The following is a 25,322-nucleotide window of genomic DNA, read 5'->3' as shown; positions in this document are numbered from 1 at the left end:
AGCATCACAGATCACTGAAACAGGATTCACTGTCACTGCTGTGCATCCTTGCCAGGATCCTTGACATCCGTGTACACACAGTAGTTTGTCTTGACAATACTGCCATCTAGTGGAAACATTAAGAACGTTCTCAGGCCATCTGGGGTAGATGTAGCAATGCTTTTGCGGCCACCGGAGGCAGATTTTCTTCGCAATATGCAGGTAAAGACATGGCATGGTACATACTGACAGGTAGCATCTAGGTAAAACTGCAGACTGCCTGTCGCAGGTGCAGAGAATAGCAATTTGCGCCCTTCCGTGTCGTGTATTCATTTGCTAGATTTGACTATTAAATCTGTCATCATAGCCAACCTGCACAAGTAGTTTGAGTGGAATTCACTGCTCTTCATTATCTCCCTGCTTGTTGATCTTATCATGTACTGTATGATTCCTTTTACATTTTGGATCAGTTAACTTCAATCAACTGCACTTGTGATTGAAGTATGCCGTTCAGTTGTGAATGTTCATGGAAAGGGGCGGAGAAAGGCGCTGGTTAAGCGGTGAGCTAGAGGTAGAGCATGTAAAATGAAGAGGCTGTTTGGCCATGCCACTCATAGCCTATCAATGCATTTGCAAATGCACACAAATCTGGCCCCCAGAGTAGAGGGCCTCAAATATACATGGCAGAGGAATGATTTGTTTACAACCAGCACAAGATAGGATTTAGAAAAGTTGTTAAGCAGATGCAATGCTTCTTCTTTTGTACAATTATTTTCTTTTCCTTCAGCCCTGGCTCCACTGGCTCCATTTTGTCTGTAGCCTATTAAGGTGTGTGCCCCTCTTAGCCCATAGTCCATGGAGGGTTGAGGCAAGCATGAGATTAACTCCACTAATAAGTCCTCTGCTAGACGAGGCCAATAAAGAGAAACACTATTCACTTCTCTATTAACCTGCTGCCGTTTAGCACTTCACCCCCTGCCAACAGCCCCCCCCCCCCCCCCCACACACACACACACACACACCCCCACACAAACAGACATCCGACATACAGAGAGGAAAGAGGGGCCCAGCTGTCTAATCCGGCCCGGGGGAACAAAGCTGACGGCCTCACCGGGGACTCCACACTCCTTACCATTAATCTTCTCAAAGATCCACTTTCAAAACACAGACCACCACACATCACATGCAAGCTACATACAGCTGACTCATGATAAAGACACACACCTGCCACAGAGGTGAATATCTTTACGGCATTTGATTGCATTTTCAAAACTTCTTTGTGAAGTTTGCTGAGGTTTAGGTTTAAAAGTGGAGAGTCACATCAGAACGTCTACATTCACCTGAGTTCAACAAACTCGGAATCAGAAAACGTGCTTGGAACCAAGTTGCTCGGCAACATTGTTCAAACATTTGTATCCATCCAAGTAGGATGAGCATTGACAAGACTCTTGAATTCAATTTCAGGCCAATGTCTTGGGTACTGAGGAGTATAGCCTTTTGTATGCAAGGCCTATTCCAAAACCTACTGTACTGTAGTCATTCATAATGACTACTTAGGCATTGTTTGTCCTCACAACAGAGGACAGTGCAGACAAAATCAAGATGAATGGTCACGCACAAGGGTCTGTAAATGCATATAGAAGAAATCATATTATGGACAAATGCACAGTAGCAAGTAGTTCTACTTAATGTATTGCTGGTAGGAAGGAAGCCGAGAATGTGGAAAAAGAGCATCCATACTGTTTTTTTTTACTCAGCATGGCCAATTTGTAACACGATACTGCATTTGAGATGTTTACACAACTCAGGGTATAAACACACTTTGAACTTAGAGGACTTTGAAGTGCTCCAAATGGCAAATTAGTTCATCAGCGATCAGCATAGACAACATGTGAAAATGTCTCATGTAGCCGAAACCACTTGTGACCAATACAAAAGGTCTATTTAGGAAAATGTTTCCCAATTAAAAATCCATTGATGGAGCGAGCTCAAGACACACATAAAGTGTACTTCTTAAATCAGTTTCTTTGTGGCTTTCTTGTGACTCTAATGTCTCTGGCAAAGCATCCTCTTGAAACACCTTGGGAGCATTAAAACAAATAATTCAAGGATGCTGTGATGAGATGAGAACAATGCATTGCAGACAGTCCTTTGCTGAGCCATTTCATTCAAAGATGTGCATAGACTGAGGCATTTAGAATGGCACAGAATTTGGATGAGAGCTGCATCTGGCACAGCCATTAGTCGTTAATGAAGAGAGTTATCCTGAATACTGCCCTTGCAAAGTATAACTCAATCTTAATCCTTTTTTGTAGTCATTTTGCATTGGTATTACTATAGGCAAAATGTAGTTAGTCATACCAGTAATGGCTAATACAAATTGGAACGTATCCATGCACAGTAGATCACAAAGTCATCAAATGACCGATTGCGGTAACTCGTTCAGTGACCCAACTACTCTAGAGAGGTACATCACAATGGAAAATTACATTACGCTGACATTACGCTCGGCATTTGAGGACAGGCACATCTGTCAGGCAGACTGCACACAGATACCTTACATGAATTTACAGGAAATCCTTCAGGGATCTCCGGGAGCTTTTCATGTTCAGATGCCTGGTAGGGAGGTCTGCTGTAGTAGCCCTTGCCCGGTTTGCTCGAGTCCATCAAATCGAACAAAGCAAAGGAAAAACGAAAACAACAGCCTTAATGATGTCAGGAATCGCATGTCTAACGATACGTCCCGCAACTCAGTTCAGATAAAGCTGAAAGCCGTTAAGGACGGCATCTCCTTTGGCCTAGTTTGATCAGTGAGGAGTCTCTCAGCATCCTCATGCAGGGAAGCCAAGACGGTCTTGCTTTAATCATTGTAGAAATATCACTTAAGCAAAATCAATCCTGCCCTGATGTACTGACATGAAATGTGTGTGCTTTGACCTTGTCATGTCTTAGTCCTTGTTTACATCATGCCTTCTTCAGTCAATCAATAACCACAATTCACATCCCGACAAACTCCTCTGTTTGACTTTTAACGGGAACAACTGCCTCAGCACACACTGCGCCTTTTTTAGCAGCTCAGCATGAGTTACTGATTAATATTAGGAATTATTTTAATTATCGGCTCCCCTGTTGACTTATTTTTCAAGCTTCCATTTTCGAAGAGAAGAGCTCTCATAAAGTTGGAGAACACAAAGCAGGACATTTGAGGCCATCTCTTAATATCTCTGGATTGTCCATTTCCTGACATACTGAAGTCAATAACATTTTCCCCTTTGAATTGTGTATTTATGTCTTTCCCATGTTGAAAAATGACCAGGGTGTGTAACTTCTGTGTGACTTTATTTTTATACCTTAAACAGGAAATCGTGGATTACTGCTTGGAAGTTCATAGCACTTTGGTTACCTTAGAATACTTAAAGTTGAAATGGAAAAAAAGTTTCAGTTACATTTTGTTTAAAAGATTTTCCAGTGGTGCCAGTAACAGTGACATCTGTATTTTTGTTAAAAATATTTATTTCTGTTCGAAGAATTTGTCCTTCTCAGAATAAATGTCCTTCCCCGCCAGGTTGGATTTCACTCATCTTTACCAGGGGTACCAATAAAAGTGGAGGGTATATAGGCCTAACAAATGTTATTTTCTCACAATGTCTGCTCCTTACATATTGGACTTATAACACTGGTGTTACATTCAGACAAGAGACTAGCAGTGGTGTAGTGTCGAAACAACATAGAGTATTAACTCCACTAAATTTAGGAACTTTTGTGGTTACAGGCAAAATAACAGCTGGCAACGCACAACAATGAGTGACAGAGTTAAACTAATGTCAGGTTTTGAGGCAGCTCTCCATACTCAGCCGTCCTCTATCAGTGAAGATAGCATGAAGAGAGGCTGAATGCACTTAAGTTGTGTCCCTTACAACACTACAGGCTCAGTCTATTGTAAGTGCTTTTGCAGAACATTTAGCTGAAATAAAAAGCTTCTTACAAGCATGGTTGACCACTGATCGGGAGCTATACAGCTTTCACAAGGAATTACATCATGGGATTGTGAACTTATTACAACCTCCCCATGGAACCACCATTGAAATGTATTGATACAGAGCACTGTATAGAAGCATGTTGTCCAACACAGCTGACATCTTAAACATGTCAGCTGAATGGTGATCAAAATGATGATGTTGATTGATCTACAATAATTCTTAATTTGCTCATTTCAAATTTTCTCAATGTTCATCTCTCAAGAAAGCATCTCAGATTTACCCCATTACCAACAAAAAACAGACAATTGTACTTCTACAATGAACAGGATTCTCTGAGATTGCTAACTGTTAGAAGTGCTCTTTTGTCAACAGTAGCCAAGAAGCAAGATAAAGTGGCAGCCCAAATAATCTCTATCCTCACTGCACCTGCAATGCAAAAGCAAACACATGAAGTGTTGCTTCACATGAATCAGGCCACAATCACTCTATACCCCTCTACTGTCCTTGGTGTTGGGCCAGAGTGTCTTCAATCGCGGCATCTGCTCTTGGATACCCCAATTGAGAGCAAATTGAATGTCACATCTGCCCCGAAGCCCCACTACTGCAGCCTCTCATCACTTATGCTCATTTATCTTACTGACACAGTTAGCCACACACACATCTTCATTAGTCATTCTGACACCACGGCCAGAGTGGGAATACCAGTTCAAATTGACAAATTTAATGAACTCGCCGAGATCAAACGTTCTGTGACACGTTTGAAAGCCCAGGGGCCGACCACCCATTTAGACCTCACCACGGACACCACGGAAACTAAAATTAGAGATGAAGGCTCTCGCCGGGTGCTTGTGACTTGTGGCACCATCTGGGTGAATAGAAGATTAACTGTAAGCCGTAGTGTCTTTATTGATTATTTCTGATCCAGAACACAATACTCTTAACAGTGGACATACACAACATACACTGTCAACCCCTTTAGATCCCTAAGATCCTTCCAATTGCACTCGCCACACGCACTCAGTAATCATTCTGTTGTAATCCTCCATTTTAGAACCCCTACAGGTGCATTTCTCTCTGTTTCGCTTACTTTCAGGAGCCAGGCCAGCTTCACATGTATGTCACACCTTGTAATGGCCACAGCCATGGCCAAAGTACCATAATGTCCCAACTATTAGCTGCAGCTTATACATTGATTTTACACAATTTCTTCAGCTATGAGGTTAATACATGGGGGCAGTTAATATGGCATTAATGTGGATTTGTTTCTTTTAACTTGCATGAAACACTGTCCTGCAAGTTATACACAATGCGGCTAATACACAGGAAATTACTGTGTATCAACCACAGCCATCGACCATTGGTGTACATAAGTATGAATCTCTCTCAGATTGACATGTGATACTGGTCAGGACTGGTCACTTTTTGTAAGTTGCTTAGCATGCCTATTGCATAGCTATGTGTCCATTTTTTTGCTTTGGGTTTGTTTTTTGCTTATGCAAAAACTAACAGGCTGGTTTTCATGAATGTTTTGGAGGAGAGGCAGTCAGGTCAAGCATAGGCCAAGGAAGAAACTATTAAATTTTTAGGAGCAGATCCACAACAAGGAGATGATCCAGAGAAATTGAACATTGTGAGACAGGGTATATTGGCCTTGGCGGAGCGCCCCTCTAATTTTCACCGTTACATGCCCTTGGCCCGGCATTACTTGATGGTCAGAATTGGCTCCTCTCTGTACCCTGACCTGCCGATGACCTACCCTGTTTACTACGACACCGACGGATTACGTTTTGGATTTGTTGAACATTACTCTCGTCTAAATAATCAGCCAGAGACGTGTGTTCCTCTCATTTTTGTTGCTAATCAGCAGATGACACAAAAAAAGCAAACAGAGGGCTGCTAAGAATGCAGGGGAAGTCTAGGAAAGGCTGTCTAGAGACGCTGTTCCCTCACCACATAAAACTCCAACGATAAGTTATCGTTTTCGGCTGCCTATAATCGGGCACAGATAATAAAGGTATAATGGGAGAAGGAGACAGCAAGGGCAAAATGGAAGCAGATGGGAACAACCACATAAAACAGATAAGCAGGTGTGCAGTGCGCGACCCACACACACACACACACAGCATCCCTGCTATAACAACAGATGCTGACAACATAGCTTTGTACAAAGTAAATCTATGAATTGTCAGTATATGCATAATAGTACAGGCAACATGAAAACATGTCGAGCATGTGCTGTAAATCGATACGCAACATGTGGTGGATGTTAAGCAATAGTGGCGAGTCAATAAAGGGACAGTCAAAAGCAGAATACCAATGGAAGTCTGAGGTTGGATGAAGGGCTATAGGGTTGTGTTGACTGCAGCCGGTCAAAGCACCGCTCAAATGTAATGGACATAGAGAAATTGCATTAAAAGTAAGTAAACAGCATTGGACCTGAGTACATTTTAGGAGGTAAGGTGCATTGGGATCATTCAGACTGACATCATCAGAGTGATGTACCCGGCAGGCCCACGGTCAGGATGTATATCAAAAAACAAGAGAAGCTGTAATAAAACAGAGCATAGGGCACTATGAATTATGGGAGGTCTCCAGCCAGCAAAGCAGGTCATAAGGTCAGATCTGAGAGGCCTCTGCTTAAACACCAATACCAAACACCCCATATTATGCGGGTCTTGCCCATAAACAAACTCTCGTTATGCACACATTTTCATTAAATGCCTCATGTCTTTCATTTTAAGATACAACTGCAGTTTAGGGAGGAAAGAGAACTGCCATCATTACATTTAACACAGAAGTGTGTAAATTGCTTGGTTTGGGATCCTCTGAAAAGTGAGACATTCTCCTGTTACAACAGACCCAAAATGGTGGTAGTGTGCTTGGGTTTGGAGGCAGATTGTGTGTAATCTCTTACAAAAGCAGCTCCTTGCAGATTTTGGTAATCCCAGCAGAGAGGCTTCAAGGGGTGGGGTGGGGTGGGGACAAGGTGGGGGTGTTCCAGACCCTCACTCCACCCCTCCCCCCACCCCCCTTCAGTAGACACCCCCCTTATCCTCATTCTGTCCTCCACTGAACTGCTATGCTAAGGAATGGGTAGTCAGACAGCCTCCTAAAACTCATTTCCTGGATTATGCTCCTCTGATTGTAGCTCCCTGACCATGTTTGTTATGTCCAACATCACAGCATGCCTTAGAGATCCTGACGAATTTTGACATCAAGACAGCAACAACAGCAGCATATTACCGTAAACCACTGATGCTGCTTTGCTCCACATCTTGTCTATTAGGTCAGCTGTTTGCTGTAAGGCTGATAATCTAAGCATTTGGTTTACTTGCAAATCACTGTGTTTTCAGTTCAAAAGGTATTCCTTCAATGTCAACAAGTTTTAAGAGGGAGACCTTGCACTGTCTTTTAAAGGCTCATCACCAACAAATGGAATTGAATAGGCTACACACCATGTATTTTGTCAGGCTTTGACCTTCATGGGCATTTGACATTTACTAAAACTTTTAGAAATGTAGGGGCCTATTTGATGGCTCTGTGAAGGTAGCTGTGAAAACCCTGAACGAAATGGGTGGAAAAGTGTCTTGGAATGATGAACAATGACCTTTCTGTTAGTGACCAGACTGACTGGCTCTGTTTTGTTTCTGCCCACAAACTGAACTCTATTTTGCAGACTAGCTTCCTAATTTCCTTCCAGAGATATTATGGATAACATGTGTGAAACCTTGAATAGACTTATCTTACTGTAGTTAATGAAGTAGGTAAGGAAAAAAAATATTTGGGCCAGACTAAGTGATATTAAGAACAGTCCATATAATTAGGCTACTGGATAGGCTTTCAGAATAATACCTGTCTTACTTCCAGAAATGTCACTAAAAGTAGCCAAAGTCTACACAAGCCACATAAACACTGAGCGCACCTATTCTGATCACAACACGCAAGTAGGCAACACGCAATTCTCACCCCACAGCAATCAAAGCATATGTATTTAATGAAACAGTAAAAAAAATCAAGGGTTGGGCTAATAAACACACAAACAGGCATGCAGTTCAACATTGTAAACAGAATAACAAGGAGTTGGCTAAATGAATAAAATATAGCGTTAGATTGCATGACTTAAATATGCCTACTAGGTTTCGAGCAGAGTGAATTGCGGGTGCTCGTTTCTAGGACTGTCGTTCATTGGAATACCTTATAGAAAACCCACTCCTTTCGGCAGGCTACACTTCATTGCTACACACGCTATACACTCTCGCGGCTGTAGCAAACCACTGGCAAGGACGATAGTGCGCGTCCCCGTGATCAGTCTCGCCACAGAAAACAAAGCTGCACGGCTTCCATTACAGCCAGCAGAACTCTGCGAAGATCTGCACAGAGACATCTGAAATATCGTTCATAAGATGGATCTACGGTTAATTTAGGGACCGCAGATACAGAGGCCTGCTTGGAGGACAGTAAGACAGCAGGACACTCGCTATATTGACAAAACATTTTTCCGGACTGCTTTGTCTTGGCCAGCTAGCAAGCCATCATTGTCGTTTCTGTTGCCAGCCATCCAGCTAGTCTCTGCTAGCTGAACAGCCACGGAAAACAGCGCCATGTTGTTGTCAAAAAGGGCTTGTTAGGAAGACAAATCTTGACTTAAAGGCGGAACATTTCCCCACCAGGACTCTCCGTTTTGCTTCAGGGATCCCGAATCTGTGCTCCAGTGGCGGAGCCATCGGACTGTTGTCAATCGGCGACATGGCGGAGCAAAGCTACTCCTGGTGAGTGCGCATAGCCCTAGTTGGTCAACAAGGCAACCTAAACGATTCGAATTCAACCAAAAGCTTAATTATACCCAAAATATATATGAATATGCATACAGGTCTGTATGCAGTTAAAACATTGTTATCCCGTATAGAATTAAATGAAGCTTCGTATGTGTTAGTGCTCTTATGAGCTAACCACTAGCTAGCCAGCTAACATCGGCTGTCTAACGTTAGCTAGCTGGTTAATTGTTGGCCGTAGAGGAAAATGGTTTAGTGGGTTAATCTGGTTCAGTGGGTTTGTACCAAGAACATCATATTGTACATGTATTCCAGCACGTTTGACATATTGGCAACTTAAATGTGCATGGTTTTGAAACAGGAAATGGTAATTAGCTATCATGTATTTGCAAGTGCAACATTGTAATTTATCCATATAGCTGAGAGTTGCTAGCCTATTGCTAAGTGGCTTTTTTATTTTCGTAACGTTAGCTGTGCTTGCTAGCCTGCCAACTAGCTGTGTATGCTAACTAGCATTGCTAGCTTCATGTTCTAGCTCAACAAAGAATAATCATGTACCGCTAGCATAGCATAATGGTTCATTACGAGCTGACCAGCGTTAGCTCGCTTTCTGAACTGAAATCTCATTCAATTGATCAGGTAACCTCGGTGTGCTGCAGTTGCCCGATTTATTCATTGCATGTCAGCACCTTTAGCCGATGCCAGTGTTACTCCAGCTAATTTGCGGTTGGAAATGGTTATCGTAGGTAATGCATCGAGATAAGAGGTCTGAATCTGTGACAAAGTTGCGATTAAGATAAAGATTCTGGCTAGAACGAGACTTGATGATTGGATGTGTAGACATATGCTGAATCCCTTTACGTTAAGGGATAGATTAAACGTTAGTAAAGCCCCTGTGTCACAAATGTTTTGTTTGTGTGATGCATGGCTACCTCGAAGGTACGGAGGACCTAAAACTGTTTGCTCTTAGTCAATACCCCTAAATCCTCTTTGTCCAACCTGATTAGCCGTATCTCACGTCGACATTAGTGCAGCGATGACAGCCTATTGGCAGAAACGGTTTTCAGGTCATAGAATCAAGGTAATTCTTGAAAGTCCCAAGCAACGTGGGCCCACTAACTTAGACAAAACAATGATGCTTATCAGAGTGTTTTTTTAAAAAAAAAACAAAAAAACATTACAATCGTGTATTGTCCTAAATGTTGAGGAGACAGTGTTCTCCTCAAATTCTGACCATTGAACTCAAACTCAGTCTGGTCAATATTGTAGCTGCTACTGTTTTGAGTTAGCTCTAAGCATGGATCCCCAAGCCTAAGGAAGACTACCAGTATTGTGGTGTGAGTGGTTTCAGGACAGCATGAATCCTCAGATAACCCATCTGCCAAGAATCCTTCAGGCGGCACAGCTGGTCAAATACCATCTCCCCTGAGTGACATGCCTTTCAGTCTCTCTCATCAACGCATCAAGAAGCGTCAAGAAATGACTCCCCAGATAATGAATATCACTGCCAGTCATGAGTGCTCTGTGCATCACACACACACACACACACACACACACACACACACACACACACACACCCACATGTGTACACACTCCCACCCACACATACTCACACACAGACTCTGTTAAGAATGACTGGGTTCAGCTAGCGTTGTTGGAGATGGGCAATGACAACACAGGTCTGTCTTTTGTAACCCTCCGTCTTGAGCGGCAAGGGCACTGAGACTTATTGTCAGGAGCAGAGAATGAGCTCACTGTGGAGTCAGCCAGCCTCAATGCGAGGAGCAACAGCAGCAGTAGCAGCAGCAGCAGCAGCACCACCACCACCACCACCACCACCAAATGAGTGCTTGATGGCCGTTAATTCTGCAGCAGGAATGCTCTGGTCAGTGAGTCGAGAGGAAGAACGCTCCACAAGATATTTCCCCCCTCGTCCCTGGAATGCTGCTTGGTCACGACCAAAAAAAAAAAGAGAAAGAAAGAAAGAAAGAAAGAAAAAGGAGGAAAAAAAGAGAGAGGGAGAGAGAAAAAAGCGGATACCGCTTCCCTTGGCCCCTCCGATGTTGAAAGGGATGCTCATGCTCAGTGAGGGATCAGAAAGAGGATCCTACCTCATCCAGAGTTATAGCTTCAGGGTTATTGCTCGATTAACCGTAGCACAAAAGGAGCATATTTTCACAATGAAGCCTTACTGCACCTACAGCTGTGTGTTGCAGCAGAGTGTTGCATCTCTGCAGCCACACGTGTGCTGGATTTTGCCATTTTAGTATGTGAACATTCTCTTCGGCTCAAAAAAATGCTTTGTGTTGCAGTTGTTGATTATGGTGCTACTGTGTGGTTCTAGGGTAATGGGTGTTTAGAGAGACTGACGGTTAGACTGTCTGAGAGACCATTATAGACAATTTACAGTTCATATTAGTCAACAATGACTACTGGGCCATTTGGCTTTTATTCCTGCTTTTTTGGGGGTTTTTTCACATTCAGAGTACACAAACTCAGTAGAAGTACTACAGGTGTATAAACTTGTATCTTCCAGCTTTTAACGTCATCACCTTCAGAGCCATCACTTTTTTAAAAACATACATACAGTCTCAATGTAAACTGTTACATTATCAAATGTACAGTAGCATTTGATTTGGGTAAATGCAATAGATAGTCTTCACTATAGGCCAAAAACCAGCCTCTCACTTCTTGTATGGAAATTCATGGGGAAATATTCGGGTGCGTTGAATCATTTCGAGTTGAGTATTTTTGTCAGTAACGCCAGGGATAGTTTGGAACAACTGTGTTGTCCCTTCACTAAGTTTTTGGCACAAAACTTCATGAGATGCCTAATAACAATACCAGATTCCCCAAGCTAGGGTCAGTTCTTGCCCCACCCTTTAGAAATCCTATTTAGCAGAGTACATAATAATAGCCATCACATGTAGCTAGCCAAGAACAGTTTTATGCATCCTGATTTTCATAGAAGATTATTATTATTATTATTGTTATTGTTATTGTTTGATATTCCTTTATTTATTTTGGTTGGAGGTTAAAGTTGCTGATTGTTGTTGTGGTGGTGTAGGCTGTGTTTTATCCATGACTCCAGAAACTTCCTTTGCGCTTTAGGGCTGTGTATAACAGTAGTATGCAATGCCCTTCATGATGATATTTTTAAACCATATTATTTGGAAAAATCTAGCAGAGAAACAATTGATCAGGATAAATAGCTAGCAGCAAAATCTCAGACATGAGATTCTACCTCATGGCCAATAGCAAGCATTTCTGATTATACATGAACTTCTGTTGACTTAAAGGATTACCCACAGGGAAATGTTGCTGAAGCCTCTATTCTCCTAAATGTTATCAACACATGTACTGTATATGGAAAGCTCGATGTGCATTTTGTTATCAGTAAGTCTAGATACATAGCAAAATTATAGGCAGCTCGTGGCGTTACTTTGTCGAGTTTCCCAGCATTGGGTATGCCGATGGAATGCAGTTTTAGTGGCCAACTTGTGCTTCTAGGACCTGGAAATTTTCTCTTTGCACATTTCCTTTGATATGATGTTGGCACGGCGCTTTACTGCTGTTCCTCTGTTGTCTGGTATCTGAATCTTTTGCCACAGGACTTTTATTTTTTTTCCCCCATGAAAAAGCTGTTTGACATTAGCAGTCCTGACAGTGTTCCAATGCCTTAGTCAATGCTGGTGTGTCAAATGTGATGCTTGAAGTTGTGTTTCAATAATAGGACATATACTATGAGCATGTAAGGTTCTTGGTTTTAGATACAACACACAGCACTGCTTCTCCCTTCCTGTGGCCTGTGTTGGTTGCTATGGTTGTCGTTAGTGATTGGCAGCCTCATATAGAGGCCTCTAAGTATAACAGTTGGTCAGGGAAACTCTGACCACATTTGCATGAGTGAGATGAACTCAATATGAGCGGTCAAAACGATGACGCGTCATTGGTGCTGTTATACCCATCTGTCCATCACTCTCTCCGCTTTCAGTTTGGATGACCCCACCCCCCCACCCCACCCCACCCCACCCCACCCCAAATCCCAACTCTGCGTGAGTGGTGTGCGCTTGCGGCTAAATAGCAGTGGATTTGTCTCCCTGTGAAAATAGCACCCTCCTCTCGCTGCTGTTGAGTGCCCTTGGGCAAAGCACTTACCCCCCAGTGCCCCTGCAGAGCTGCCCCGTGCTGCGCGGTAAAGCGGCCTGGTAATGAGCGCCTTCATATGGAACTCTGTTTATGTAGCTCCGTCCAGGTACCTTGTGTAGTGGTTTGTATGGTGGTATCTATGTAACAATGGTGAAGCGAGCCTCTTTGATTGTCTTGAAAAGCGCTATAAAAATGAAATGTTTTATTATTATTACTGTTGGTATTGGCTGCAGCCGTGGCAGCTGGACAAGGGTTAGAATGGTAGGTTGCTTGGTACAGTGTTCTCTCGGCAGTAGCCTACAGCTATTTTCAATTTATTCTAGTGCAATAGAAAAAGAGCAAGTGAGGCCTAGGCCTATATGCTGCTGCTACATCAATCAATCAATCAATTAATCAATCAGTCAATCATTGAAGTAGAATAGCAAACTAAACAAAATAGGGACAAAGTCACTATTATCATGTATGTGAATAAATGTTAAACCGATTCGCCTGCATTGTTTCGGGCTCTTTAGGAGGTAGCCAGTCGTTAGCTTCAGTGACCACAAGCTGCATTTAGGGTTGGCTAGGTTAGGGGATGTTGGAGATCCTTCCCATCGGTGTCTGTGTATGTCTAAAGAGGAAATGTGCACTGCAGTTTGACACTCGAGCATTGTGTGGGGAGGAGCGGTCAAGCACAGGGCCTTTCCACAAATCCTGGAAGCACAGCTCATAGGTCATTCTCATGGCACACATTCATCCACTTTTTCACTCTTTTTAAATTTTTTTTTTTTTTTTAGAAATAGGACATTAGTGTGCTTTCGATAAATATCTTTCTTCAGAGTAGCATGTTAAACACAGGATTAAATGTTATGAGCCAAAAAAGCAAAAACAAAACGGAAGCAAAATCCGTCTAGTACCATTTAATGGACAGGAAGTTGTAGGCATGAAATGTAGGCGTGAAAAGGTCATATATGTTTGTTAATACATATCAAACTGCATGTTGAAGTCTGAGAGCACATACCTCTGCCAAGACCAAATGCTCCATTTCACTATATTCATAATGTCACAGTGTCACAAAAAGTGAAGTAAAATTCCTGGAGCTGCCCCTGGAACCGGAACAGCTCCAGTTAAGTGGTCTCTTCGGTGGCCACTTCTCCACTAAGTTTCATGAAAATCATCCCAATAGTGTTTGTGCCGACAGACAGAAAAACACACAAAATCTCCTTGGCAACGCTATTAATAAAAGAGAAGTTTCTGAGGGTACGGAAACCTGAAAGCTTGGGCAATTAGAGTATTACCTTCACGTCATAACTTCCTCAAATACGCCCATTGTACAAGATGTTATAAATAGAACGAAGTTAGAACTTGATAATACACTGTCTAGCATTGAATATTGTATAGTCAGATTTGAGTATAATGTGGCCAAAAGCTATTGCAGCTTAATTATTGTTCCTGTTTAATAAAGATCTCCCAAGTCATTGATTTACGCCTATCTGCTCTGCTGCTTACCATTGCATAGACAAACGCTGGTATTGTGATTCCTGAATCCTTACATTTAGCAGCATAGCCTAAATATCTTCTTTATTTACCTATATAATACTTGTGTAATTACTGTTGTTTTGAGCAGTATTTATCATGCAATGAGTAAAGCAATTAAATTATCGTAATTATTATATGTTACGTTAGTAAAGCGGGCCTCTGATCTACATGTTTTCACTTTTCACTTGTATTTACATCACAGGTTCGGTCTTAAATTTAATTTAGAAGTCGTATTAAAAGGTCTAATGTCTTTAAATTGAGCTAGTTTATTCCTGTAGACGACCTATGTGGTCATGGTTTTATAACTCAAATCATAGTCTCTGACTCATGATTCGATGTGTGGAAACGGCACAGAGGAAACAGATTTGAGATTGAGATACAGCTACATCTGAATAAGCAGGAGGAAGTCCTCATCTTTGCTCACTCAGGATCTTTCTCCTTTTCACCCGCAATTAATTAACATTGCCAATACTCTAGCATCTTAATTAATCGGTTTTAAATAAAGCATTCTCAGTGACGCTTTGATGGTGCCCTCACCACAGTAGTTAGTTAGAATGTCACGCTCAATTGAGTCAGTAAGTCTTTGTATGCACTCATTGCTGACCCAGTGACATCATTCAGGGTGAATTCTAGAATATCTGTCCTCTATTGACAGGAAGTGTGTAAAGTGCTTTGTTGTTTACATGCTTTTTTTCATTCATTATTATTCTCAAATCTCAATAGCTTGTTTCTTTCTGCTGTGGTGTTCAGCATTCTGGAAACTAAAGTACGTTGGAAGTCCGTTTGTGTTTATATTGGACTGAAGTCAACCTCCATGAGTCAAACCACGTCACATTGGGTGCACACACACACACTGTAGAAAGTGTGTCACTCATTTTTTTGCTGCCCCGTTTGTCCTTTTCATACAAAGCCGCCCATATTTGTCAGGAAAGGTCTATTGTGTCGCACCTATGCAGTGATATATAAAGACAGCGGTACAACAAATAAGGATGTAAAGGACAGGCCTGACCACACGCCAGAGAGGTGTGGGGCACCTCATGGAAGAGGTGTCAAATTGCTCCATTCAGTCTTACATTGTAATTTTACTATCCAGTATCCACCCACCCAACCATCCCCCTTAAACGAAGGAGAAAAAACTATGAGGTTTCACTCACATAGATCTTCGTTTCTCGATGTCACAGAGTACTGGTTTTAAATTTTTTTTTTTTTAACCTAGCTTGAGTTTCTACAGTCAGTAGCTAACGCAGCCAGGAAGCTACAGAACTGCACTCTGGGGGTACGTGTGTGTACATGTGAGCCCCCATGTACATGCCCCCAGAGTGCAGTGTTGTAGCCGCCTGCCTTCTAATCCAGGCCAGGATTCTAATCTAATACAGGCTCTAATGTCCCAAGTCGCTGTCCAGTTCAGCAAACGTTGTGTGGTCAACGAAAAACAATGGTATTGTTTTTCATTGTTACTTTTATTTTTAAAGGCCTCATTGCGTTTATGGAGATAGGACACTTGAGAGTGAACAGAAAGGAGTGGGAGATGTATAGAAGGGTGGGATTTGGAAATTCAACTGGGGTCCTCATCGGCATCTGGGCTTGAATATGGTTGAGATGCTTCCACTTGCATCACAACTTTCACAAACACTGGTGTTGTTACAGAAATTATTCTGTAAATGGGAAGTAAAATGGCCAAGGCGGTCATATACAATTTCTGCCAATCAACATATGGTTTCGGGTCAGTAGGAAGAGCGGGGTGTTTTTTGGTTGGCCATCGAGCTTAAACGTCAGCCACCCTTTGCCCAAATGGCGGACTGCACCTTTAACCCATAGCCTTCAAGCGGTAAGCCACAGCACCAGTATCCCAGCCGCTGGAAGCTGTCATTTTCCCCAGTGGACGGACACAGGGTGGAAAATACCAATGGCCACAGCAAGAACAGCATTTTTTGGGGATATTTTTAAGCCTGTGAGACACCACGTTTACATCACGGCTCGCTCAGTGCCAACCTGCCAAGGCCAGATATCGGTCATTCGCTGGTGCAAACCAGAAATGTCCCAGAGCACTTTCGCTGCGTGGCTCGCTCAGCTCGAAGCGTCGACTCGGCCCCCATGATGTTCCCTCGGGTCCGTGGAGCAAGTGTTTCCAGTGTTTTCTCTCTCTCTCTTTTTTTTTCTTCTTGTGGTTAGCTTTTCAAAAGAGGTGCTCACTTTCCAGTAGCTTGTCCAACCCGGGCTGAAGGCTGGTGGTGTCTGGAGAGTTGCAGTACGTCCAAGTGGGCGCCCTTTTCAGGTGCTCTTACAGCAAATGGATGATTCTCTTTCCTGTGTCTGATGTGGAGCGTAGTATTTCTTTCTCTTTCCCGACCCCCCCCCCCCCCCCTCTCCACTTGTTTGAAGAAGCTTCTGTAATAGACCTCCACTGAATGTGCACATTAAATGGTAGAGTGCATCCTGTTGGGAGTGGACAGTGGAAATGATGGGAAATGGAAACCCAGGTTGGGGGTGTCAGGGTGGAGTGGTAAAATGCGGGGATGGTTGGCTACGCCACACCATTAAAACCCGGCACCTACCGGCAGACGTTCCGTCGGGGAGTTTATAGAAGGGGCTTACAACATAAACACACACACACCACACACACCACACACACACACACACACACACCACACACACACACACACACACACACACATACACAGATTGGCATGATTAACTCAGTTTTGTTTACTTGATAGGCATCAGTGAGATCCAGACCATTGTCTATTGTTTGTATTGCATCATTGTTTTGTATGTGTCCACATACCATTTCTCTCTGCCCCTCCTAATGGGAGTCTTATGCATTTTCATTTGTTACTTGTAACGCACTTTCAGTGTTTCCCACAGAATTGGATTCGATTTGTGGTGGTAGGTAGTGGACTTTTAATGCCAATTAAGCCCACCGTCTTCTATGCAATGCTTCCATGTGCTATCAACAACCCTTCAACAATTGTTAATATTTTGTTTAATGTACATGTAGAGGAGAGTAGAGAGAGAGAGAGAGAGAGAAAGTGGGGCGGGGCAAGGAAAGGCTGTGTGCGTAAAATGCATGGCTCAATGAAAGGATTTTATCTAATTTAAATAGTACAACATTATTGTGAGACGACCCGTTTTGATTTTGTGGCGGCCCGCCACAGATTAGTCAACATATGGGAAAGACTGCGCTTTAGCTGAGCTAATGAGCGTACACTAATTACACATTTTTATTTATTTATTGATTTGTTTTACCGCTTGTTCTGTTGGGTATGTTACACTACAGAAGTGCTCTTCCCAGTTCCCTTACGTTTTCCGTCTCTGTTTCCATGTTTGTAGGTTTCTATCTTTGTTGTCTCACCTGTCATTTTCCTCTACTCATCGTTCACTGCAATGTTGTTGTCACTCATTCACTGATTAACAACCACCCATGACTTCCTATCTGTCTGTCTATATGCTGAAAGTCAAAATCTGGCAGAACCGTATGGTATTCATGACAGCACTAACCCAAGGAAGTGAGCACTGTTATCAAGGAGCAAATGTGTTAGCATAGAAAATACCAATGGGTGGGGTCAGAAATCCCTTGTGTGGTAAGCAGTGTTGACTGAGTGCACAAGCTGTAATTTGCACCAGGAAGAGAGTAGGTTATGCCGTCAATAGGCCATGTCGTTCGGGCCATTAAGGTTTCTGTACCACGGTCATTCATAGCTCAGCTTTCCCTGTTGGTAAGGGGGAAGGTTTGTTTTTGTTTGTTTTATGAACAGGTGTACAAATCGGGATTCCTTATAGATGGCTTCAAACAAGAATTTCTTCGTATTATTAAGCCTTTTCGGCCATAACCGTTCTCAGAACACGGTTAAAATAACTATTAACTGAGGCTAACCATAGAACTTATTGGGCCTTTTCTGTTTGCATTCGCACTGTCAGTAAGAACGCTGCGTCAACATAACGCAAACATTAATGGAGCCCTCTCGACGGTGGGCCAAAACGTTTATTTAATATAACACATGAACTTGTTTGGCCCTTAGATTTTTTTAGAAAATAAGAAATGGACACACAAGCCTGCATAGAAAACATAATGCCATGTCCTTTATTAACCGTAAAGGTACACTATGCAGCTTTAGGTGTTTTTTGGCGACTGTGGAGCTCCCTTTAAAGTCAAGATATATTTAGATTTTACCCTGCTGTTTGTTGTAAATAGCAAACTTCTCATGACTCATCCCCCAAAGAGCTTACCTGACAAGGTAATGTTTCATGATTCTTGCTAGAGAAGGTCAGGCCGCCATTATTGAAGTCGCACGGCAGGTTTTCTCAGTAGCAATTAGCTACGTCTATGCCGTATAGCTATGGTAGGTGGACGATTCACCCATTGCAAGTTCGTTCACCCTCAAATTGGCTTCATAAAGGTGAACATTTTGCATAGTGTACCTTTTTAATAAAGGGTCAATTCTGGCTTCCACTGTTGTGTCTTTGAGCAAGGCACTTAACCCCGAATTGCACCGGGGACCGTGGCCCTTGTAATATAATTGACACGTAATTTGCTTTTGGATAAAAAAAAAAAAGTGTCTGCTAAATGAATAAATGTAAATGTAATCTGCTAAAGTCAGAATGGAAAGGAGGGAGAGCACAGCTGTTGTATGGTAATGTGTATGGGCTGCATTCACACTGGCAGGCCTTGATACACAGTTCTGATTTTTTGACTATATCCTTTGACTATATATATTTGGACTGCCCATTTACATGTATGTTTCATAGGGATGTCACGAGAACCGATACTTGCGATACCTCTCGATTCTAAAATGAAAAAACACCGGCGATGCCTATTTTTTTGAAGCACCGTAAGCACCGACGCCAGCATAAGCATCGGTGCTGCGACTCTTCCGGAACTGATGGGGGCAATAGGCTACAGTGTTTCCCACACATAGACTAATTTGTGGCGATGCGCCACAGATTCAGCACCGGCCGCCACATATTGTTTCGTTACTTTTTTTTAATTTATTTATCTATTTTTTAACGGTATTGAAAAACACGCAACATTCGTTAAGCTGAATTTCCTTTCCCTGCTCTCCCTCTCTGTCACTCACGCGTCTGTCTCTCATGCACACACAAGCACACACACACACACAGCCTCTCCCCTCCGTGCACACAGCGTCTGTCTCCATGAAAACCAAGATCATTCCTGGAAGCGTGGTCGTACTGATGCACCTGACGCTGCCCGGGTGGAAGCATATAGTTCTTCCGCAGCTTTTGTAGATTATACGTGCAACTTTACCTAACAGTAAAAGTAAAGTAAAAGTTAGCTTGTTCTCCTTGGTCCGCTCTCGTACAGTACGTGCTCAATGGACACCCGCCCACGACATGCACATTTAATCCAAATAAAACATTCACAATCATGAACGCAATGACGCACAGAAGACGATTAGCTAAATTGCTGTTTAAAATCCGGTTAGCATCATTAGCTAGTCTATGCTGCAGACATTAAAACTCTTGCATTCAAGTTGACTGACCATCTCAATACCAATGTTTTTCAACTCCAAGACTTAAAAGGTTCTGTCCCAAGGAGAAAAAGTAGCTTACCTTGAAACTTAAACACATGTGGGGAAACTGAACAGTCCATCCAGTATGATAAGCTTAGCCTGCTACTTTGTTTACAAAATGTTGAGGCTTCAACCAGACAGCTGAATTTAAGAGGTGGAGTTGTAATATGAATAGTAGGCTATAATCTGCATAAAGTTTGCTGCTAATGAAGATCAGAAATTTCATATAGAATGTATAAATAGTTACAGAATGTGTGTGTGTTTCAAATAAAGACTTTACATCTTGTAAAAAAAAAATCATTCACATTATATGAAAGCAGAGCGATAAAAAGGCGATGCAAGTTGTTGGTTTTTATACAATTCCATTAGAAAAGTGATTTAATTAATTATGTGTAAGCCTATGTGATATGCTCGCAATTGGATACTGTATTCTGTTATGCTCTGTATGTTATAGAAATTATATTTCAGTATTCTGCAAATATTTCAATAAAGAAATTCATTAGTAGTGGTACATGGGATTTTAGAAAATCCTTTTTTTTAACGATTGTATCGAATTTGGCATCGAGAATCGTGTAATTTTACTGGTATTGGCACCGACTACTGATTTTTTGGTATCGTGACACCCTTAATGTTTCAGAGAGGCCCATATCAGATATCTGTGTTTACATGGGTCACTAATTTGCTAAACACTTGAAACAACTCGCCAGCGTACCAGAGGGATTTTGGTCACTGAAATGAAAGTAAGCCTATAGATGGCACTGCAAATTGCAAGATATCACAGGATATCACACACTTGTATTAATACTGTAGGCTATTTCAGTGGCTAGTTGTTTTGTAAGTATTTTGAGAAACCCACAAAATGGGCTAGTGGATCGGTCAAGAAGGAAGTGGAGGCCCTATTGCAGCTTTTCCATCTCTGTTTTCATCTTAATTTTTCTGTTCTGCCAGTCATGCATGTGAAATGATAATATTATGTGTAATGAAACTACGAAAAGTAAAAAAAGAAAAATGACGAAAATGTGGAAAATGACAGGTAATATCTGATCTGCCCGGCTAGGCGGCAGTCTCATTGGCACATATCCGATTAATATCTGATTTCTTGCCACATATGAATGAGATTTCTTTCCCTGTTTACACACATCAGTGTTGCACATCGTAGTTGTGCCACATATGAGCCAAAAAAACGGAATCTGATTGAAAGAAATCATCTTATTAACTGATGGTGTAAACATAGCTCCATGGTGTCACTTGAGGTTGGTACTGTAATTGAAATGAAGAAGAAATGTTGGATGCAGGACACACACACACACACACACACACACACAGAGAGACGCATGCACACATGCACAGTCCTTTATTGCAACAATAGACCAGGAGGAAGTGTTCCTGGTAGTAAACTGAAAGATTATGAGGTCAAGTCATGCCACCATACTATAGTGTGACTGGCTCTTATCACCCACAATCTTTCAGTTGGACTGCAGCAAACCTCAAAACCACTGGGTGATAGACGTTCCCCTTTTTTCCTGGTTGTGGCAATATCATACATTGGAAATTGTGAAACCTTTGCCTTTTGTTGTAATTTTCGTGTTGTTACTCTGAGATGAGACATTTCCGTCTGCGTGTCTGAGCACTGTTTCCTCATATTGCAGTCTAACAACAAATCAACTGATTGGTCAGTGCCCATTGTCTAACAGATCAACTGATTGGTCAGTGCCCATTGTCTAACCAGTGCTTAGTGCAAGGTGTCAGACACTTGACTGTAAAGTAGGGTTCAGACCAAAGATTCCCGACCAGACGAGACGAGCTGCGACGTTCTAAAACCTTGCGACTGTGACTCAACGTGTTTAATGCCCTGCGACGGCTTACAACTACGTGCAACTTCTAATTCATACCGCTGCAACTCAGTCTCGTCGCGTCGGGAATCTTTGGTGTGAATTGGGCTTAAGTAACCATTCTCTGGAGCTCTCTCGGCTGGTTGGGTTCTGGGACCATGCGCCACTGAAGCTCGTCTTTGGCACACACACAGCTCGACGCAGCATGCCACTTGCTTAAGACTAATCTACAGCTCATTTGCATGACAAATGTCTAATTTGGATACCTAACACTTATTGTTTCAATGTATTCATATCTTATTCGAATATCCAATCTATTCTGTTTAGTGTCACACCTAGAACGAGTACACGGGGGGGAATTTTTTTTCACTTCTCAGGGAACCGTGGTGCAAGTGGCAACATCCGATCGAGTTGGAGTTCAAGTGCCCATGAGGACCTGCGGTTAATTCCAATGCACAGTCATTTCCCCCATCTCACTCACTGTCACTCACTACCTGTCACTCTCAACTGCCCTATCATACATTAAGGCAAAACCTCCAAAAATGTACTAAGAAATGGAGTTATTTCTCCTCGATGTTATCGAGCTGATTGTCTGGTATGAGCATTCCAAAAGATGCCAGGATTGACAGGATTTTGACAGGCTTGACATCTTAAATACCATACACCTAACCTGAGTAACAGCCCACCCAGACAAACTTGACTAGACAAGGTGTATCTTAAACTTAGTCATACTCTGGTCATCAGTCACTGTAGACACTAAATTATAGACTTTGCAGTCGTTGCCTAGTATGTTCTGAAACTTCGCAATTTAATTTGACACAATGACACCCTCACTGAGTAAAATTGCATGTTGTAAAAATGTCAAATCTCTTAATCCCATGACATGATCTTATTCCTTTTTAGCGTTTATCTCATGTCTGTCTTTGTAGTGCATAGCTTTGTGGCTTTGAATTGAAATGATGTCTTATCATAAATGTAATTTAAAAAAAAAAGGAGCAGTGCACTTCAAATAGTCTGAATCCCATGATATGTAAACCAATGTAGAGATAATGATTACAGCTCGCAGACAGCCTCTGTCAGCCAATGTTCAACGTTGTGGCTCAAATTGCATTCTTACGTCCATACACTGCTAGTGTGCACTGAGAGCTTGCTTACGTTGCGCCCACTTATCTGCACTAGATACTTAAACTGTATACTATTTGTGCATGTAGGTGGTTTGAGAAACAGCCACAAATACTAATAAGATATATAATTGTATGGATTCAGAAGAGCTCTAAACACGAGAAAACTGTCTACATGACACTGCAATCTGTGTGTGAGATGGTTCCTTTGCTCTGCCGGTGGGGTTCTGCTGGTGCAGTAGGTGGTAATCCAATTTGAATCAGAATAGCGGCTTGATCGGAATGAAAATGACATATTTGCCGATCCGATTCGAATTTTTAATGGGAATGAAAGGGGTGGTGTTCTCTGTTCTTATTCCGATTGAACAGCCATGCATACGGTTGATTAGGTTGCCTGCTGCTGATGCTGCTGATGCTGCTTCTCCAAAAAGCAAAAGCAAAGCAGCCACGGTGATTCCAATCAAAGATTCTAAAGTGCTTGTGACCCCCTGATAGGAATATAGAACGGACCATAGATATAAAAGCTTTATAGATCTATGGAACGGACCCCGCTTGTGAACAGATGACTCAAAATGTTTAATTCGGAACAGTTTAACAAGGACGACAAGAATGCTGTTTGGAAGACTGAAGCAGCATCCCCGCCCAAAAGCCAGATCAAGCAGCAGATGATGTTCCCGGCCATAGATTGGCCGGTCTCCACAGCAAATATCTGAAAGAACTGACATGTGAAGCAATGCCTTCCTTTAGCTGGAGTTGATGACTGGTCGGTGTGTCTCAATCTTCTTTGAAATAACTTCTGAAAAACACCTCTGAACACACACTCACTGGAATCTCTAGCATCTAGGCTTAGCAAGAGAGCCACTTAAAAGAGTGTTTTAATGTTCGCCACTGCGGGCAGGAGCATATGTGGAGAACCTCTCGTCCCATCCAAGTGTGAAGTCATTGATTCGAAATGCAGGCGTGTTTCATGTTTGGGTTAGAGACTCATCCCAACGCCGCGGCCGCGTCACCCTGATCAAGTCGGCACCTGCCGAAGCGCTGCCTGCATCAACAGCGCCTCGGAACAGTTCTCTTTCTCTGAAGAGAGAGCCACCTCGTGCAGCTGCTGCTGCTGCTGCTGCTGTAGCAGCCAGAATTAAGAAAGAAAAAAAATGGCATAGAGCCTCTGGCTGCCCCTGGAGTTTACAACGAGGAGTCAAAAATGTCAGAAATAGCAGAATTGCTCGCCTTGGCCCGATCCAAGAAAAATACATGACAACCCGCAGAAGCCTGTGGCTGCAGGCAACCTCTGCTTGGTGGAGGGGGGAGATTTCCTTCGAAACCTTCCGTTTTAGGAGACCCAAAACAACCAAGGCACTGTCGGCCAGCAAGGGCAGGACCGACCTCGCAGCCCTGGACCACATTCCTCACTCACTGAGTGGCAGGGATGGGGGTCAAAGGTCATGACCCCTAATGTCATATATGAGGTTAAGGTCACAGGCTTCGGCTTGACCGGCAGGTGAGAGGTGGTGGGAACGGGGTGGGGGTCTATGAGTTTCAGAATTGGGTGAGCCGACGTGATGTTTATATGCTGGTGGGAAAAGTGGTCAGAGCAGGATGAGTGTTAGGAAATTCTGTGTGTAGTTAGAGGAAGCTTATTTGCATTTTGTTTACGGTTGTTTTAGTCTCTCTCTCTCTCTCTCTCTCTCATTTGCACTCTGCGTAATTATCCCGCAGGACAGGGGCTGGTAGGATGTAAGATGTGTGCTGATGATAGCTGACTGCTTTTTTTTGTTGTTGTTGTTGTTGTCGTGAGGTGTAGATTTGCTAAGGCCATCCTCACTGGCCATCAGCTTCAATTCGTCTTTCCCTCAATGGATACATTAGGTCAGCAACATCTTGCCTGACTGCTTGTCTCCACACAGTCTCACTCAGTCTTTTGCTGTGGTCTTTGACACACACACACACAAATTTGCAGTAGGTGGAGTTTGCTGTTGTGGTCATGTTGATGACAGATTGTTTTCTGAGGTGAGTCCTCGACTGGGTATGCTGTCGGCATCTCTCTCTTTATCTTGCCTCAGAAGTGTAACTGGCCCGGGGTAATGTGACCAGGAAGTTAACTACAAGTAGCAGTTACAAGAATAGACTGGCGTACACACACACACACACACACAGACACCGAGCCAAAGCTATTATCCACACTCAACAGTGAGGGAGGAGATTCCTAGTATTGGGCATCACAATTGTTCTTTTTCATGGAAGTAATTTCACCTCGGCCTCTCCTCTTGGCCCCTGTCTCTGCGCTCTCGGCTGAAGGTGCTCTAGCAGGCAGGCTCATTTGTTACAGTTGCAGCTGGCAGATCTGGCCAAATGTTGATATTTGAGCTCTAAAACCAATCAAATCGGATCATTGGCCTCTGGGCTCCCCAAGCATGTTGATTGGCTGGAATTTATTATGACTCGA

General features: G+C 42.7%; 1 protein-coding gene across 2 annotated transcripts in view; it reads left to right on the top strand.

The window, feature by feature from the left end:
* The first annotated feature begins 8,246 nt into the window (after positions 1-8,246).
* sppl3 (signal peptide peptidase 3) overlaps positions 8,247-25,322 on the top strand; it is a 42,350-nt gene continuing 25,274 nt past the window's right edge. For both annotated transcript variants that reach the window (XM_062553442.1, XM_062553441.1), the window contains exon 1: positions 8,247-8,728. In XM_062553442.1, the coding sequence (XP_062409426.1) occupies positions 8,706-8,728 (23 nt within the window). In that variant the 5' untranslated portion in view covers positions 8,247-8,705. The remainder of the gene's footprint in view (positions 8,729-25,322) is intronic.

Source organism: Sardina pilchardus, chromosome 14 (genome assembly GCF_963854185.1).
Source record: "Sardina pilchardus chromosome 14, fSarPil1.1, whole genome shotgun sequence".
NCBI lineage: Eukaryota > Metazoa > Chordata > Actinopteri > Clupeiformes > Clupeidae > Sardina > Sardina pilchardus.
The sequence above is the reverse complement of the archived record's forward strand: the minus strand, read 5'-3'. Positions and strand labels throughout refer to the sequence as shown.